At 36.2% G+C, this 17,785-nt stretch overlaps 1 protein-coding gene across 2 annotated transcripts; it reads right to left on the reverse strand.

Moving 5' to 3' along the window:
- Positions 1-3,131: 3,131 nt before the first annotated feature.
- Positions 3,132-17,721, reverse strand: LOC101738541 (tetraspanin-5). Of its 2 annotated transcripts, XM_004930500.5 has the most exons (9): positions 17,480-17,721; positions 15,923-16,043; positions 15,266-15,339; positions 14,748-14,822; positions 13,165-13,263; positions 11,868-12,047; positions 10,604-10,717; positions 10,013-10,129; positions 3,132-8,957 (listed from the first exon to the last, which is right to left on the reverse strand). In XM_004930500.5, exons 1-9 carry the CDS (start codon positions 17,567-17,569, stop codon positions 8,889-8,891), a joined length of 939 nt encoding a protein of 312 aa, XP_004930557.1. In that variant the 5' UTR covers positions 17,570-17,721; the 3' UTR covers positions 3,132-8,888. The 2 variants fall into 2 exon arrangements, with proteins under 2 accessions (XP_004930557.1, XP_037867553.1); XM_038011625.2 differs by lacking the exon at positions 10,604-10,717 and having other exon boundaries at positions 17,480-17,718.
- Positions 17,722-17,785: the final 64 nt, after the last annotated feature.

Genomic DNA, 17,785 nt, shown 5'->3' on the forward strand with positions numbered 1-17,785 from the left:
GTGACGGGAACGGAATCGGGAGCGCGACCGAGCTTCATAACGACGGGACGGTGGTCTGAATCTAACTCTGAAACTACTTCGATCGAGTGTAAGCGCAGAGTTACGTTTTTTAATAACGCTATGTCGAGTATATCCGGGCGATGCGCGATATTTAGCGGGTAGTGAGTCGGGGCTAGCGGAGCGACGATATCGAAGGCGAGATCATCGACTAACGCGTCAAGCCGCCTGCCATTCGGGGTTGTGGTGTGTGAGTTCCACCTGATGTGTTTACAATTTAGGTCGCCCGCCAGAATGACAGAGCTCCCCATGCCGAGCAGCGCCTCGATATCACTGCTTAGAACGATCTTATCCGGTGGAAGATAAACGGACGCAATAACGATCGGCGCGTGTCCCGTCAGTGAGATTCGGCACACTGATGCTTCGATATTAGCGAGCGCGGGAGGATCGAGCGGGACGCAATGCAGGGCTCTTCTATAGTAAATGACGGTACCACCACCACGGGCAGAGAGCCTGTCGTTCCTGACCATGTTATAGTTCGCGATTTTAGGGTCACGGCGCGCGGGCATAAGTAGGGTCTCTTGCACTAAAAAGATATCAATTTGATGGTCACGCAAAAAGTCAGAAACCTGATCACGTTGATTTGCGAGACCGTAAGCGTTAAAAAATCCTATCGTTACGGATAGGGGCTTTATTCTACTTATATACGCCATTGATTACCGGCGGAGTGAGGGGAGGACGTACGTATTTAATGACGCGTATACGTCGGCGTATTCCTGCACAACGGCGATAAAGTGTTGTGCAGTGGAGGCAGCGCGAATGGCGTCGCCCAAAGCGTTAACGCGCTCAAAGTTGATCGACTGAAAGAAGTCGATCGCTAAAGCGAGATTTTCGGATGCGGTCGGAGGGCAAGTCGCGGGAGAGGGACGAGTCGCGGGGGCGGGACGGATCGCCGAGGAGGGAGTTGTAGCCGTGTTCGTGTACGGCAGCGGTTTTGCCCAGGCCGAGACACTGGGCACCGCCGCCGGAACGAACGCTGGCTTAGCCTGCGACGCAGAGGGTGCCGAGGCTTTGATGTCTGGGCCGGAAGCTCGGAGGCGGTTTTGGCGGGCGACGCGGCGATTTATTTTAGGGGCTCGGGGGCAACCACGGTAATTCGCGGGGTGACCCTGTGTTCGACACAGGACGCAGCTAGGCGGTTCCGTCGCGGTTTTTTGGTCGCGAGCGCAGAGGGCCGTGGCGTGATCGCCCAAACACTTAACACATCGGGGGCGCGCGTGACAGTTACGGGAAGAGTGCCCGTACAATTGACAGTTATGGCACTGGCTAGGAGTGCCTTTTTTATGGGGGGCTTCGACGGCGATACCGGAGAGCCTACAGACGGTCTGTGTGTTGAAGATTTTCTTACCCTCGGGGGTAGGCTGGAGGGTGACTAGAACCATATTATATGGCTCCCTACCGCGACCGGTGTGCATACGGTGCACAGAATTCACTGGAAAGCCCTGTTCTAACAGATCGGCCTTAACGAGCTCTACATCTAACTCTTTAGGGATTCCGCGTATTACAACGCGGAGTTCGCGCTCCTCCTGGAGCGTATAAGTATGGAAACTTATACGTTCCTTACGGAGGTAAGAAGAGAGGGCCCTATGGTCGTCGGGTGTTTGAACCTTAATTTGAATGCCGTTCGCGAGGTTACGGGCATTCGTGAAATTTATATTTTTGGCCTTAAGGGCCAGGCAAACTCGATCCCAAGCTGCCTTCTCCTGAAGGATAACCGGGGGAGGGGTCTGGGTTTTATCGGTGGTACATTCTGCGAAGCACCGCTCTTGCTAGTGCCAGTGACAGCAATACTCCGGTTTGAGCTCCGTGAGCTCACCTACACGTTATGGCGAAGCTGAAATGGCCTCTCAAGGCTATCAGCATAGGTAGGATAAAAAAAAAGAGCCTTTGACTATCTTTTTTTTTCCTACCTAAGCTGAAAGCCTTGAGAGGCTATTTCAGCGTAACCTTAACTAGTAGGTGAGCTCACGGGACTCAAACCTGATGACGTTGCTAACACGAAACCTAGGAAGAGCCGTGCTTCGCAGAATCTACCTCCGGATCGGAAACGCGACCCACTGAGAAGATCCGGCGAGATACTCAGTGGGCTGTGTTTGTGGGTAACAACGGCTCTACGTCGGCTGTCTCGGTACGGCAACTCTTGAGGCCACGTCGGGCGGTGTCGCTATTGTCCCTAAATATCCCGGAAGACCAGAACCAGCCTGTGGTAGGAACGCGATACACCGCCAACCGGTTGCTCTTTAACAACAGCTCCGTAGAACTGCGATGTAGAGCGACCCTCACCCGTTGGCGGTACCAGTGCATTTTTTTTTAGTGCTTAGTTGGGTGGACGGGCTCACAGCCCACCTGGTGTTAAGTGGTTACCGGAGCCCATATACATCTACAACGTAAATGTGCCACCCACCTTGAGATATAGGTTCTAAGGTCTCAGTATAGTTACAACGGCTACCCCACCCTTCAAACCGAAGCGCTTTACTGCTTCACGGCAGAAATAGGCGGGGTGGTGGTACCTACCCGTGCGGACTCAAAGGTCCTACCACCAGTAAACACAAGACGACCTACAACCAGTGATTACGAGAATCTTAATTTTTTTGAAGTTTGATATTCATTACAGAATGGTATTTCCTCTTCGTAAATTCGTGTACGAGTTAAGAACGCATTTCATTCGTGCGAATTTCGAACCCCTTCATCGCTCTTGATAGGCCTTTCTCGATACGAATCCACCGGGCGTGTTTTCCTTTAGGTCAAGACGACTTAAAACTTACGTTCTTACCGAAGTACGAATCTATTAGTTTCAAAAAAAAAAAACGTTCGTCGTTTAATACTATTATTTAAAATACCTTAAATCCTTAAATAGCCACACTTAAATCGGTGTCCAGACGCGAGAATTCTTACGCAAAAATTTTCCGTTCCGGCTTGAAATTATGTTTACGATTTCATCCTCAATATTGAATGAAAGGCAAAGATTTTATTCATATCTCTATTCTAATTTCTATTATTTTATTCTAATCTCAGTCAAAACACAAGTAAACAAAGAACAGGGAAATGGACATAATAATTGAAACACAAACAAAAAGATTAAAATACATAATGATTTATTTTATATATAATGTTTATTTAAATCATGTATAATAATAAAACAATATAATCTCTACGCTACATTATTATGAGTACGTTACATAATACAAACGCATTTATACAGGGTGTATTGAAATCATTCACAAATGCGAAACGATAATAGACTATGATCAAAATTTAATATAACGCGTGGAATCTCAAGTCTTGATAATTTGTATTATATTGCGGCTTCAGAACTATACGCAATATATTCAAAAGTATTCACATTCAAGATGATCGGAACTAACATGTATAGAAATGTAGTGTAGTTTTCTAATGTATGTAAGAAAATGTAACATCGCTTACTTTTTTTTCTTTTTTATTGTAAGTTGTATAGACATTTTTTTGTACTCTCAGCCTGTTTCTACTTCGAGAAAAATTCCAATACACCCTTTATAATATATTATAACTAAAAGCAGATTTTTATATAGTAACAACAGTTCTAAGCGACTTCTATACTATTTTGGTCTTAAGACGATTGCCAACTGTTAATTCTTTATAGATCTAAAACATTAGTTAACAGTCCGACAATATTAATTGTACTTTTGATGGGCGTTTTATTCTGAATAAGACCGTGAGATGACAAAATGTAGTCGCTGTTAATTTTAGCACAAAATTAAAAAAACGATTAGAACATGAATGATTTAATGGCCGATTCTAAATTTGCAGAGCGATGGCACAGAAATTTATTGTAGAGTAATTAATCTATTCAACATATCATGTATATTTTTCATTATGTTAGTGAATATATCATTAATAGAGCGCTGAAATTAATATTACAAAGCACTGGTTACACCACAGATTCATATGTTATATAATACGTAAATGCATATAATATTTATGTACTTTTTCGGAGTTTTTGTACAGTATTTTTTTTTTGTTTTTTTTTTTGTGTAAAGACACGTTTTTCATACAGAGAATTCTATAGTATTAGTTATTTTAGTTTGAAGAAAACGGTGGCGCAGTTAATATGGTCTTTCTCAGTGGATCGCGATTTCGATCCGGTGGTACATTCTGCGAAGCACTGCTCTTGCTAGGGCTAGTGTTAGCAAATTCTCTCAGGTTGAACCCGTGAGCTCACATACCCGTCCGCGCGTTGCTAGATTAGCCTCTTAGACTACCAGCGCATAGTTAAGAGGAAACAATAGAAAATTAATCGACCGATGTTACCAAAGTCATAAAACATACTTTCACTCACCAAGTTTATTCAAAACGCTATGTTACTAATTAAAAAAAAAAGTTATCAATAATATCATGTGACTACAAATATATATTTAGTGAAGGCACGACAAAAATTGACCGCAAAATAATTTCAGCAGAATGTTTTAAATATTAAAAAATAATCTATTATATTAAAATACCTTATTACAATACTGGGCAGGAATCGTTTCGCTTGGAACTTCATTTGCAAAAAAAAAATACAATTCTTACAGTTCAAAAGTTTTATCATAAGTATTTGAGAATCTTGTGGAGGAATTCAAACGAATTCATTACGAAACCGATACGGCCATGCTTTTGAGATTCATTATTTCATTTACTGATGATAAACAGGAATGTATTAAGATTCAATTGGAGATTTCTAATTGAAAAAAGTCTCGTTTGAAAACCTCGTCACATATCGTCTTCTCGCATTAAAACTGGATAATCTCAAAACTTACTAATTTCACAGGAGTGTCTTAAAGGTTTAATTTAATATAATATTTAATTTCATATTAATCATCTTTGCAACATTTATTTTTCATTAGTTACATTATCTGTCTTTTAAAGTAAGATAAAATTATGTATTAATTTTGTTAATAGTAGTCAAAACATAGACATACTAAAAAAAAAAAACGAATCTATGCTCCTTTGACAGCATTTGTGAGAAAAATACTGGTGATACCAAATGATTCCGCGTATTAACTCAATTTCGAATACTTTTGGAAATTGTACACTTTTAATGCAAAAAGACGATCTAAGAGTGAGGAGAGGCTATTTGGTTTAAGCGACATATTTTATCTTTGTAATTAAAGGTCCGTTTTATTTAATACTAATATAAATAGTTCGATGTTTTTAATTGAACTTCAATTATGTTTACCCCATTAAAATTTTTAGCTGAAGAAGTTTTTTTGTTATGATATATTTTCCAAATTTTTAAACTTTAAATGGCTCTTCTGTAAATATGCATACATGTCGCTTAAGCCAAATAACCTTTTATCACACGATATAATTAAAAGTACTTTATCATATATCATTATATTGTTACCGACTTATTTTGAATACATTGCAGTTTTCACGGTGACGAGCATCCAAGTTGTTAGCAGGTCGACAAAATTAGTTTTTGAATTGAATTTACGAAACGCAAAAGTTAATAATACTATACATAATAATACTATACATAAGCCGCATAAGCAATTCTTTCTCAACGAATTACTTTAATACGAGTATAGGTGTTTGTTCTTTAAGTATTTTTACTAGATAATAAAATAAAATAAAAATAAAAAATGAAATCACCGATTTATTAACCTACTAATATACGATCTCAATGTTTAATAAATTCTTATATATGAGTCGACTATTATCAAAGCCGGCAATCTGACTTTTGGATAATTATTGGTAAATCATAAAAACGAATTATTGACTTTGTATTCCATTGGCAGTCACAAAACTCTTCGGAACGACATCTTAGATAAATAACAGGTTAACTATTAACCTTTATTTAATGCAGGTTTTGAACCGTATTCTTTGAAGGAGACGATTATATTCAAATCAATCCGTATTGACTTATCAATAACATTTTTTTGTCCAAATGCACAGATTGCCACCTTTGATAATAGACGACTCATATAAAACAAATGTGTGGAAGCCAACATCGAATTAATTTAATTTATTTATTTTTAATTTATCATGTACTGAAAACAGAAGGTTGAATGTAAAAAAAAAACGCCGGATAATTCAACTTGCCAAATCCAGAACATTCGAAAAATCCCCTATAATTACGTTCAATACAAGCCTAAGTCTAAGTGAGTATCATTAATATCTAGCTGTCTCAAAATATAATTCGTCTAAAACTATTTTTTTTTTACTTAAACTATGTTCAGCCATTATTCTCCTGCTACCTCACTCGATCCCTAACGATGCTTTTAAAACGAAACGCTATGATCGCACTCGCCTAAGACGACCCGAAAAATATTCCTCAACTGACTTCTCAGGCTATGCTCACAATAATCATTTAAAAAAAAAACCGACATTGTTTTACGTGCTAAATGTAAATAAATTATTCTTTTGTAATTTAATTGAATATATGCAATTTCGAAAAGGGCACATCTCTGACAATGTAAAATGTTCAGGAAATGAAAAAAAAAACTGATATTTTCTAAAGCAGTGTAAAATTTAAAATACATATTAACTTTTGAGATATATTTTAGTGTTAATTAGCAATTGAAAATAACTGGAATTATTATAAAATGGGTGTAGGTAAGCCTCAAAAGTACATGTATATGAAAAAACGTATTTACAAAATATGCGACATGTACCCTTTTCGAAATTGCATATTCAATTATAAATATATCGTATCGTTTTATAATATATAATAATAATCTTTCATAATGTACAATACTCTAAAATTCCACGACCTAACTCATCTCACAGCTCCCTTTAAGGCTAATGTTGGCAATTATTGAACACATCACTCTCTAGGACACGATCGGCTCCGAAATCTGAATTCAAAAATACACTTCATCTAATTCTTTGAATGAAATGTTTTAGAAATCGATTTGCGTAAAATGAGCAAACTCGTTTTTAATTTATCACACGTCCGCCCAAAAAGGAGGCTTAACATCATCCCGAATGACCCCATATACTTGTTTTTTTTTAAAGTTGGCAGAACTGTCATGTTTTTAATTAAACATTTAAATTACTTAACTATTTGTGTTTTTCGAAACCGATCGATCCCACCAACGCATTTTGACAATCTAATATAAAAAATTTTAGACGGAATAACACAAGACGTGAAACATTAGTGACAGACAACAAGGGACCTATGAAGAAGAGAAACGACAGAACAATTCACTGGAAGGTAATTAGTTTTTTTTCTTCACATTAATCACTTACGGTATGGCTAAAACTTTTATATAAATAATTACATTATCTCTTCACAACATTAACGTCGTATATAAACGAGCAATATAAAAAATTTACTTTATTAATGTGCGTGTTTCCCGGCGAATTCCATGCAACAGTGTCAGCGGAAATTAAAAAAAAAAAGAAGCAATTTCCTAGTACAAAATGTCACTGTCAAATGTTTTTTCATCCAATTAGTTCATTGTATATAGACAAAGGGATCCATCAAAAAGTAATCAAATGACTGTTGCTGGTTTCCTTACCAACAAATACAAATGGAATTCGTACCTCATAACTTAGTTCTATTTATTTGTTGAATGTGTAACATAATGTTATATACTATATAACAAAATAATACAGACATAATAAATGGTTTTAGGGTAATGACGTCACATATAAAGTATTCTGAATTTAGTCTTCAATATATTTCGATTGATAACACCTTCGTCTTGCAGAAAAACTTACAATTTACGGTCCCGCCTCGAGCTTGCAAACTCTGGCGTGACAACAACCGAACGGCATTCGGCCATGTGTATTGTACGTTAAGAGTACGATTCCTGAACTGAAAACCATTGCAACCATTGCCTAAGAACATTCAACGAATGCACTAGTACTGAACGCAATGTACGACATTTGAAAATTCGCTTTACATTGACGCTTTCACGAATATATGAATTTGCTAAATATTTAGCTAGATTTAGCTTTGCGAATCCAATTACAACATAATAGACAAACAGAAAAATTGCTTAGTACATTTTTCTCTTCTGTCTATAATGTGATATTTTTTATAATGTCAATAATAAAACAACAAGAGAAAAGCTAATAAATAGAAGAATGAAACTAAGTCTTAAATTGCAATGAATATAGTTGAATTTCCATAATTGACGGAACACAAGTTATTTTCCGTTTATATTACTGTTTCAGTTTCGAGAATGGTCCTCTTACACAATGATTACAACTTTTCAAATTTAGCATTTGGTAATGCGATTGGTTTAATATATTGTGTCTCTCTACGCAATCATTTCAGGATTTAAAAAAAAAAATCTATGTAATACACACGGGGTAGAAGTGAAACCTTCGTTAGTATTCTACCTCATTTTCTCGCTGGCTAAATCCTGTGGATGTAAGCCCCGAGGTTACCAACTTGAAGGAAAAAAAAGTTTGTCTCTGGTGTTGTTTCCGCTTCATCGCATTTTAAATCACAACAGTGCTAAACAAGTTTCATTCATTTCAAATAATAAAACTAAACACGAATAAGTATAAAAGAGATTTTCGCCACAATCAGATCCGATTTTGATTTTTTTGTCCAAATTTAAATGTCGAATGAGACGAAACGCAAAAACGAAAGAGAGGGAGAGAAGATGAAGTCCGTCATAAAGTTTACTTGTTAAAGAGGGACGACAACATCAATATTTAGTCACTTCAATCTTCGTTCGCCTACACATATGTTCGTATCGCGCGACTTAGTACGAGTTCATTAGGCGTATTGTAGAGAACTCGATCTTAAATAGTTACCGTCAGAGTTCAGAATCGATCGGTGCGTGTCCGCAGAGCATCGCGTAGGGAACGGTGGCGCGGCGGTCGCGTCACACCGCTGCAGGAGAGGCTGATTGTCAGTGCCACTTCGCCATTTGAGCGAAGATGTCCGCTCGTAGGTTCTGAGCAAAGCATATACCCAGGATCTGGTGAATTAAGAAAAAAATAATTAAATTTCGACGATTATCTCCTAAATGAAAGCTGCTCTAAATTTAGTGACAGATATGTATTAAGTAATCTAAACAAAACCAAAAAAAAAAAGTTGTTTTTTCAACGTTAAGCGCTTGAATGGCAAACCGATATTACAATTAATTTAAGCTTCTTTTTTTATATGGTCACGGTATCAGAGCGAAGTTATATAAATGATTGTATTGCGTGTGCAAATTTTCGAGTTAATCGGACGACACGAAGTGAAAATAACGTTTAGATTCCGTCGCATATAAACAAACACATACATAATACAACACATATATAATACATGCCAAGCTAAAAAAAGCACGAGCCATTTATCGAAAATATAATTATGAATAGCGCTATCCGGATTAAATTAAAATATCTATTATTAAAAAATAAAAAATGTTAACGTCGTCATTCAAATCCGATCACTAGAATTGTCATTAATTAAAAAGTCATTCAATCATTAGTCGGTCATTAAGAAGAAACGCGTAAAAATAACAAATTTCGACTCCCCAACTTTTTTTGTCTAATTTTATTGCTTAGATGGGTGGACGAGCTCACAGCCCACCTAACGTTAAGTGGTTAGTGGAGCTTGTATGAGTTGAGCTTGAGATGTGAGTTCTAAGTTCTCAGTATAGTTACAACGACTACCCCACCCTTCAAACCCAAACGCATTACTGCTTCACGGCAGAAATAAGCAGAGTGCTAGTACCTACCCGTGCGGACTGACAATAGATTTTACAACCAGTAATTACACAACTTATAATTTTGCGGGTTTAATTTTTATTACACAATGTTATTCCTTCACCGTGGAAGTCAATCGTAAAGATGTCTTAAGTACGTATTTCATTAAAAAAATTGGTACCCGCCTGCGGGATTCGAACACCGGTGCATCGCTACACATACGAATACACCGGACGTCTTATCCTTTAGGCCACGACGACTTCAAAACTAATTACTACTTCGAGCAACTACAGAAGTGTTACGTGTACAACATGCAACTCCGCGTATAGATGGGACTTACTTGTGCAAAAGCGATACATACAGCCGAAGTCGCTACAATCAACAGGTTGTGTTCGAACCACTCCTCGGCTGCTTCGAGGCAACCTTTATCGTATATTATCTTAGCAATTTCTAAAGTCTAGAACAAAACAAAAAGAAAACAACATTACACACAACAATTACTATGACTATGTCTACAGGAACGGACAATCAAATTGATTTCAGTCACAAATTACACATTTTTTTTTGTAATGTTTCAGAAACTTGGGTTTGTATTTTTACATTTCTAACATTGCGAAAACGTATTGACGAAGTTGCATCAAAATTTCAAAAAATTCGAACTGCCCTTTACCGGACAAAAAAATCGCATTTCTGGGCATATTTTTGTGTCTGAAATCTTATACAAAAAAAATACGCAGAAAATTAATTAATACCCTTCTTCATCTTGCAATGGAAGGCGTTTTGATCAAAACGAATCAGCTTAATATTTAAATTTCGAATGCAGCAATGAAAACCTAACTGCAGCAAATCGAATTTTGCTTCATTAAAATCTTCTGCATAATTTCTTTGAAATGGCCGTACGTTTAGTCACATTTAGCTTAACAAGTTGAACCTTGGTAGCCAAGGGAGCTATGGCGACGGCCGCTACAGACGCTATGTTTCTTTGAAGCCAATCTTCCCCGGCGGAGACACAACCTCGCTCGTGGATCACGCGTTCCATTATTTGCTACAATATGAGGGTAGAGGCGAAAAATCGAAAATGACACTTTCGAGTCTCTACATAAGGTTCATATCCGCAGGATATTGGCTTTTCAAATTGAACATTACAAATCGGTTTGGTTTCGATGTATTGTATACTAATTTTGATTTCGTGAAGCCAAAAACAAAGAAATTAAAGCTATATTTATAAATTATTACGAGTATTCGTCTATTCATCTTTACAAATGATGAAATACAACACTGCTCCTTCACCTATCCATTATTCTTCATATTATGTACAATCTACATATACAAATACCCCCCAATCCTACTTTAAATGGGTGTCTTATGAGCCCGTACAATTTGATGCTACTCCTACTTATCATTACCAATTACGTGTTAATTGTACGGTACTCCAAGACTCTTCGCCTGTCTTCTGAACATGAATTGATCTGATATTATATCTTAATTTTAAAACAAAAACAGAACACAAAGTTCACAGACACCACACCAGCAACTCTTCGAACACCGAGACAACTATACGAACCTTCTCTTTGTTATAACATAATAATATAACAGTAGAAAGTTCGGGAGGCGCCCGGAGTTTTTTTTTTATTGCCTTTGTAGGTAGACGAGCATAAGGCCCACCTGATGGTGAGTGGTTACCGTCGCCCATAGACTTCAGCAATGCAAGGGGCAGAGCCAAGCCACTGCCTATCGCTTAATGCTCTCCACAAGCCTCGTTCGCAGTTGTTAGCAAATCTCACCCCTCCTGGCTGAGCCTTTGCTCGCCCACCTGTCCTTGTGAAACTGGAAAGGCCTCCGGGCCACCAGTAATCTTTCAATCATAAAAAATGAGTGTGTGTGTGTGTGTGTGCAAGTCGCACACGGTAGAAGTGAAACTTATAAAATATAACAATAATCGCAAGGGTCAACCACTCCGCAGTGCAATGGAGTAGCCGCACCCCGGGGAAACCGCTGCACGATCACGGTATCCGGTACGCTATTTACGTGCAGCGACATCTGTTGATAACAAACTAAATAGAAATAAAATAAACATGGCGCGTAACGGAAGAAATTAAGATGGCGCGTAACCGAAAAACGTTACATACGCTTTTTTCCTCCTTACGTCAACAAAGAAGTTTTACTTAAAAAAAAAACAGTAGAGGAACACTCACGTCGGGCGACTTCCTGACGTCATATCCACACTGCTTGTTCCTTATGATGTCCTGAGGCTTGTTCCTGCAGCAGCTGAAGGGCACGCCGCACGCCTCCCTAGCGCCGGCCGCCCCACTCGAACAGTTGAAGTACGCGTTCCTGTCCCAGTCCTTGGGACCCTCGACGCCGCAACACTGGAGCTGCCATTCCGAATTATACGCAATATAGTAAAATAAATAAATAAATATTTACTAACAATCACGCCACGTTAACTGGTCCCGTGGTAAAACGGAAATAAATGTAAGTTTTTTATTATACACATAGATATATTTAATATACATCCATAACCCTGGAAAAGACATTTTATATTTATCATATAAATATCTTCCTTTGGCGGGATTCGAACACGCGACCTCCTTGTGCAGTGACCATGTCACTTACCACTACCCCAGACGGCCGTAAAAGGTTTATGTGTTCCGTAAATATGCCGCGTTTATTTTATTTTTTCCTACCTAAGCTGATAGCCTTGAGAGGCTATTTCAGCGTAACCTTAACTAGTAGGTGAGCTCACGGGGCTCAAACCTGACGACGTTGCTAACACGAACCCTAGCAAGAGCCGTGCTTCGCAGAATCTACCACCGGATCGGAAACGCGACCCACTGAGAAGATCCGGCGAGAAACTCAGTGAACTGTGTCTGTGGGATGCCGCGAATATGCAATGATAACTATATGGGCTCCAGTAACCACTTAACACCAGGTGCGCTGTGAAGTCGGCCACACAACTATGCAATTAAAAAAATATAGTGATTTACATAGGTATATGGAATTGTAATTTAAAGACTAACGCTTAGGAAACACCGTGGAGTTTCCAGAGCCGGATGGTAAGTGGCTTCGATACTGACAATTCAATATCTCTGCAATCATTTACGATGAATATGGATTTAGATAGCAAAGACATACTCTGGTCTGGCGACGGCTTTACGACATAACCGTTTCGCCGACTTATTATTAACACTAACCATACCAACACTCACTGATACATATTTCTACCATAGCAGGTACATAACTGGTATACAACAATTATTACTCAAAATAAATAAAACCAAAAAAAAAAGGTATATTAACTGTAAATTAATATACCTTTTTTTGGTTAATTAAATTAATTGGTAAGAAAAAGGCATGAAGTCAAATGTGCAAAAGCATTAAGATGATACGTTAAGTACGATAAGTTCAAAATGGGCTATTTGACCCTTTATGGTGTGTTTAGTGTTAAAGCAAGTACATAATGTCCTACTACGAAAGTATGTAGGAGATTACCCATTCTTCTTGGATCCAATCGATCATGTTTTGTTGATCGGGGTCTTCTCTATAGTGGACGATGAACGTTTGAAATCCAGTCGTGGCCTGTTGTTTTATCTGAATGAAGAGAAAATACATTTTAAACAAACTTCATATGTACACATTCGCAAGCAAGCAAGAGTTTCATTGGGGTATAAATTATATTTATTTATTTATTTACGTACACACAGAAAACAAGACATAGTACAGAGTAATAGGAAAATTATGTACAAAGGCACTGCTTATTTCTTTGAGAAATCTCTTCCAGCAGACCTGCGAGAGGAAAATGAGAATAATAATAAAAAGTAATGAGTGTGTGTAGAACAAATAAAACATAACTAAAATAACAAATACAACATGAGAATTACAGCACATACACATAGCAAATATTATAAGTGAGTCGTCTATTATCAAAGGCGGCAATCTGTGCATTTGGACAAAAAAAAAATATTGATATGTCAATACAGATTTATTTGAATATAATCGTCTCCTTCAAAGAATACGGTTCAAAACCTGCATTAAATAAAGGTTAATAGTTAACCTGTTATTTATCTAAGATGTCGTTCCGAAGAGTTTTGTGACTGCCAATGGAATACAAAGTCAATATTTCGTTTTTCTGATTTACCAATCATTGTCCAAAAGTCAGATTGCCGCCTTTGATAATAGTCGACTCAAGTAACACAGTAACACTCGTATATACTATGCGTTGACAGATTTTTATATTTATATAACATTATTGTTAAGTAAAAGTATTTTTAGATCTTAACTGTAATGGAATCAGCAAAGCGGAATGTGTTTTTCGTTTTGACCTTGACCTAATTACACTATGAGAGTGCGAATTTTAATTCCGTAAAAGATACACAAGACTCAAATACAAGGGTTTGAAAAATATAGACGCCATATAAATATGTAAAAGACAACTAATATTACGGACCGGTTTTTAAAAACTCATTTCCTCATACTCGATTTTTGCTTCAATATTGCAAAATGCACGAAAAAAAATATGTAAATTCAAACCAGATTTTTCCGTAAAAATATTGTAGAAACTTACACACATAATTAGTTTTATCGAGCGGTCTTTATAAATACATATAGAAATATGTTTATATGTATACATATTTGATCGGATTCGAACCACAGTCGTTGGGATGAAGCCGACTTAATACGTTTGCCGTCACCAATAGCTTGGGGACTATGGCAACGAAGTTATAAGGACTGTCTTTAAGACTAACGTACTACCATTGTACCTCAAGCTCAACGCAAGCAGCGCTCTCCGCAACCCATGAAGTCACATAGCCTCACATTCACTGAATACCACGTTCAAATCGAATCCTTTCCGAATCCAATATACCAAGAAACAGAATATAAAACACAGAGAGCGAACTCTCTAGCTAACACTAGAAGCTCCAAACAATGACTCTGGACTACAAACAGTTTCTGGGGATCTTATCAGCAACTAGTGTGCATGGTGAGATCTAATCTACGATACTAAATATATTAAAGTATTTAATAGTATAATATTTAATAAGTATAATGTGTCAGCAAATAAAAAGCATATTTACCCAGTCCTTGAAGACAAAGAACAGGATTCCAGTTGTCATCTCTGCAAGTAGCAGAAGTGCCAAAAACACAGCATACTGAAAAAACCAAAATTTAGTCAATTTTAAAATGGCAAGAATGCTATGAAAGAAAATACAAAAAAAAATAATCGTTTTGCTCTCTAATAAATTTCTTACTTATTATTTATAAATAAATAAATGTTACATTTTTAATAATGACTCATTATATACTTATGCATAATGAAACAAAACAGAATAAAAATATTTTCTAAATAATGAATTCTTTTAAACAGTTTGTTTCTCTCACAGTGTTAAATAATAAACAATAGCTCATTATGAACACTTTATTTAAAACTGCAATTTTACTGATTGAGTACCAGCCAACTATATTAACTTCTCTCTCACTAGTCTAGAGCCTATAAAAATCTCTGTCTGATTAATATTTCTAGGCAATTATCTAATACCTTGATATAGTGAATTTGTTACGTATGAAAGGATAGCTTATTCAATTTTATACTCACACAAGCTAACAAACAAGTATTTTCACGAAGTGCACCAACACACCCAGTGAAGCCAATTATGAATGTTATTGTGCCTATAATAGAATACATTTTCATTAGTGGCATTACTGTGAGAATTGTACATTTTTGTTCACTGTAATAAAACTGTAATAAACTTTAGCAGACTGCAGGTGTACTGATACTGAGGGATGTGCTATATACAGCATTAGAATTCTCAAGGTAATATTATAAAAAATTTAGTATAAAATGGATACTGAACAATGAACTTATTGCATTAAAGAATGTAAAAACCTCAAGAATGCAACACATGAGTCCCCTGATAAAATAGAGAGGATACTTTTATATCTACAATAAATCTCTGTCTTACAACCAATGAGACAACAACTTACAACATGCAATATGATTTTAAGAGTTGTATTTACATTATGAGACTTGAATTAAGTAGACAGTAATGTGAGGAGGAGGTGTCTTAAAAAGATTTGATTGAAACATAAAATGAGGACATGAAGCAGAAAACTGGAATTAATCTGAATTAACATCAAAATGATCTAGTTTGCTTAACATGCAAAGATTTGCTATTAAATGGGATTATAATAATTACGATTTATATATTGAGACTACGGTAAATAACTAACAAATTATTATATTAATACTCACCAACACATATGAGTATGAATGCTGGATCTAAAGCTATGTTTGTAAGGCGGGACAAGTTGTTGAAGGTGTCTTTTTCTGTCCAAGACCACACACCCACAGCGAGGACTATTAAGCCCACTAACTGCAAGAAATAGCTCATTATATTGACAGTCACTATGTATAAATAATTCTTATATGGTAAGCAAGTATAAATATTGTCATATTTTTTTTTATGTTTGAGAGCTTACTGGTGGCCTGGAGGCCTTTCCAGTTTCACAAGGACAGGTGTGCGAGCAAAGGCTCAGCCAGAATGTAACAGCTACCCGAGGGCTTCCGAACGAGATCTAACAACTCAAGAGCTGCTTCACAAATGATTCTACTACTGAATCAGAATTGCACTACAGGATCGGAATTGCAAGTCATAATAATTGAGTTTTTTTTGTTTTGTATTGTGCTGATGATAAACAATTTCAAAAAATCTGTTGCCTGTTTTAATGGCTGGTTACAATTACCATTTTTAACATTATGCTGAAAATTAACTAAGTTTAGTTTTATCATTTTATCTATCTGGTAAAATTAATTTCATATTATGTTATAATAATAAAAATCATTTTTCACATTTTAACCGAGAAAGACATTTAACAAATTGTAATATTTGAGGAGTCATAAGATTTGTTTATGTTATGGAAATGAGTAAGTACAATTGTGATAAAAAAATTAAATGCCTTTAAAACTCATTATCAAAATATAGAACAAACGAAAGTATTACTCTATTATTTTCTGGACCGTATTCAAATAAATCATTAAAACTATAACTATTTGCTGCACAGAGTTTGTAGTAATAGTCAATCATATTTTAAGATCTCAGGAATTGGGTTGGTGATTCACTGCTGAGATTATATTGTATAGTACTGTTATTATGTTATTGACCTCGATGCATAACATGTTTACATTAATTAGACATACATTGATTCTTAATCGTATATTTTTTGCAAATTTGCACATTATATTAGAGTTTTTTCATTCTTACTAACTGTATCCTATGTGCTCTGAATATCCTTTGAAGAATAGCTGAATAGTTTTTAGTTTACTAAAACTTTATGCACTCAGCATGTAATCAATTCAAACATAAAATGTAATCAAATATAATGAATGGCTGCTTCATGACAACCAATGAATTTCAAATTGAATATTCACATTTAGCATATTATGCAAAAAAAACAGTAAGCACATATCATAGCTGCACTCATATCCTTCGAAATTAGGATAATAATCTAGGTCAACCTGGGCATTACCATGACTGTGGTAATTGCCAGTTATTTAGTTTTAATTATTATAAGTCAAGTACCTGATTTCCTGGCATGTTTTTTTGTGTCTAATATATTGGTTTCTATTTATTATATTCAACTTATCTCACACATTCTGTGCTTAATTGTTTATAAATCCTCAATAAATCATAATTTTAGGGTTCAAATGCAGTGCTAATTTATTAACGATTATTTGTTATATCACAAGCAGAACTAAAACCAAACAGATCTAACAGAATGTTGTAAAAGAAAGGGCTAAAATTACACTCACCCAGAACAAAACATTTACACCAAAAATTACATATTTTAAACAACAACTGACTTCACTTGTGTCACGACGATATTTTCTTACACCTGGCATTTTGTAAAAACATAAAACATTGCACTTGAACTTAATTAAAAATTAAATTAATCTTTAGTAACATTTCAAACAAAGAAATAACTAAAAGTTCGTGCGTGTGTAAGATTGTGTCAAATTGTCAATCGTAGTTCAAAATCAAGATTAAATAGATATAAAAGTTTTCAAGACGAATGAAGAACGAACATTACGAACAAGATTGAACGAACTTAACTGTTT

Source organism: Bombyx mori, chromosome 6 (genome assembly GCF_030269925.1).
Source record: "Bombyx mori chromosome 6, ASM3026992v2".
Taxonomy (NCBI): domain Eukaryota; kingdom Metazoa; phylum Arthropoda; class Insecta; order Lepidoptera; family Bombycidae; genus Bombyx; species Bombyx mori.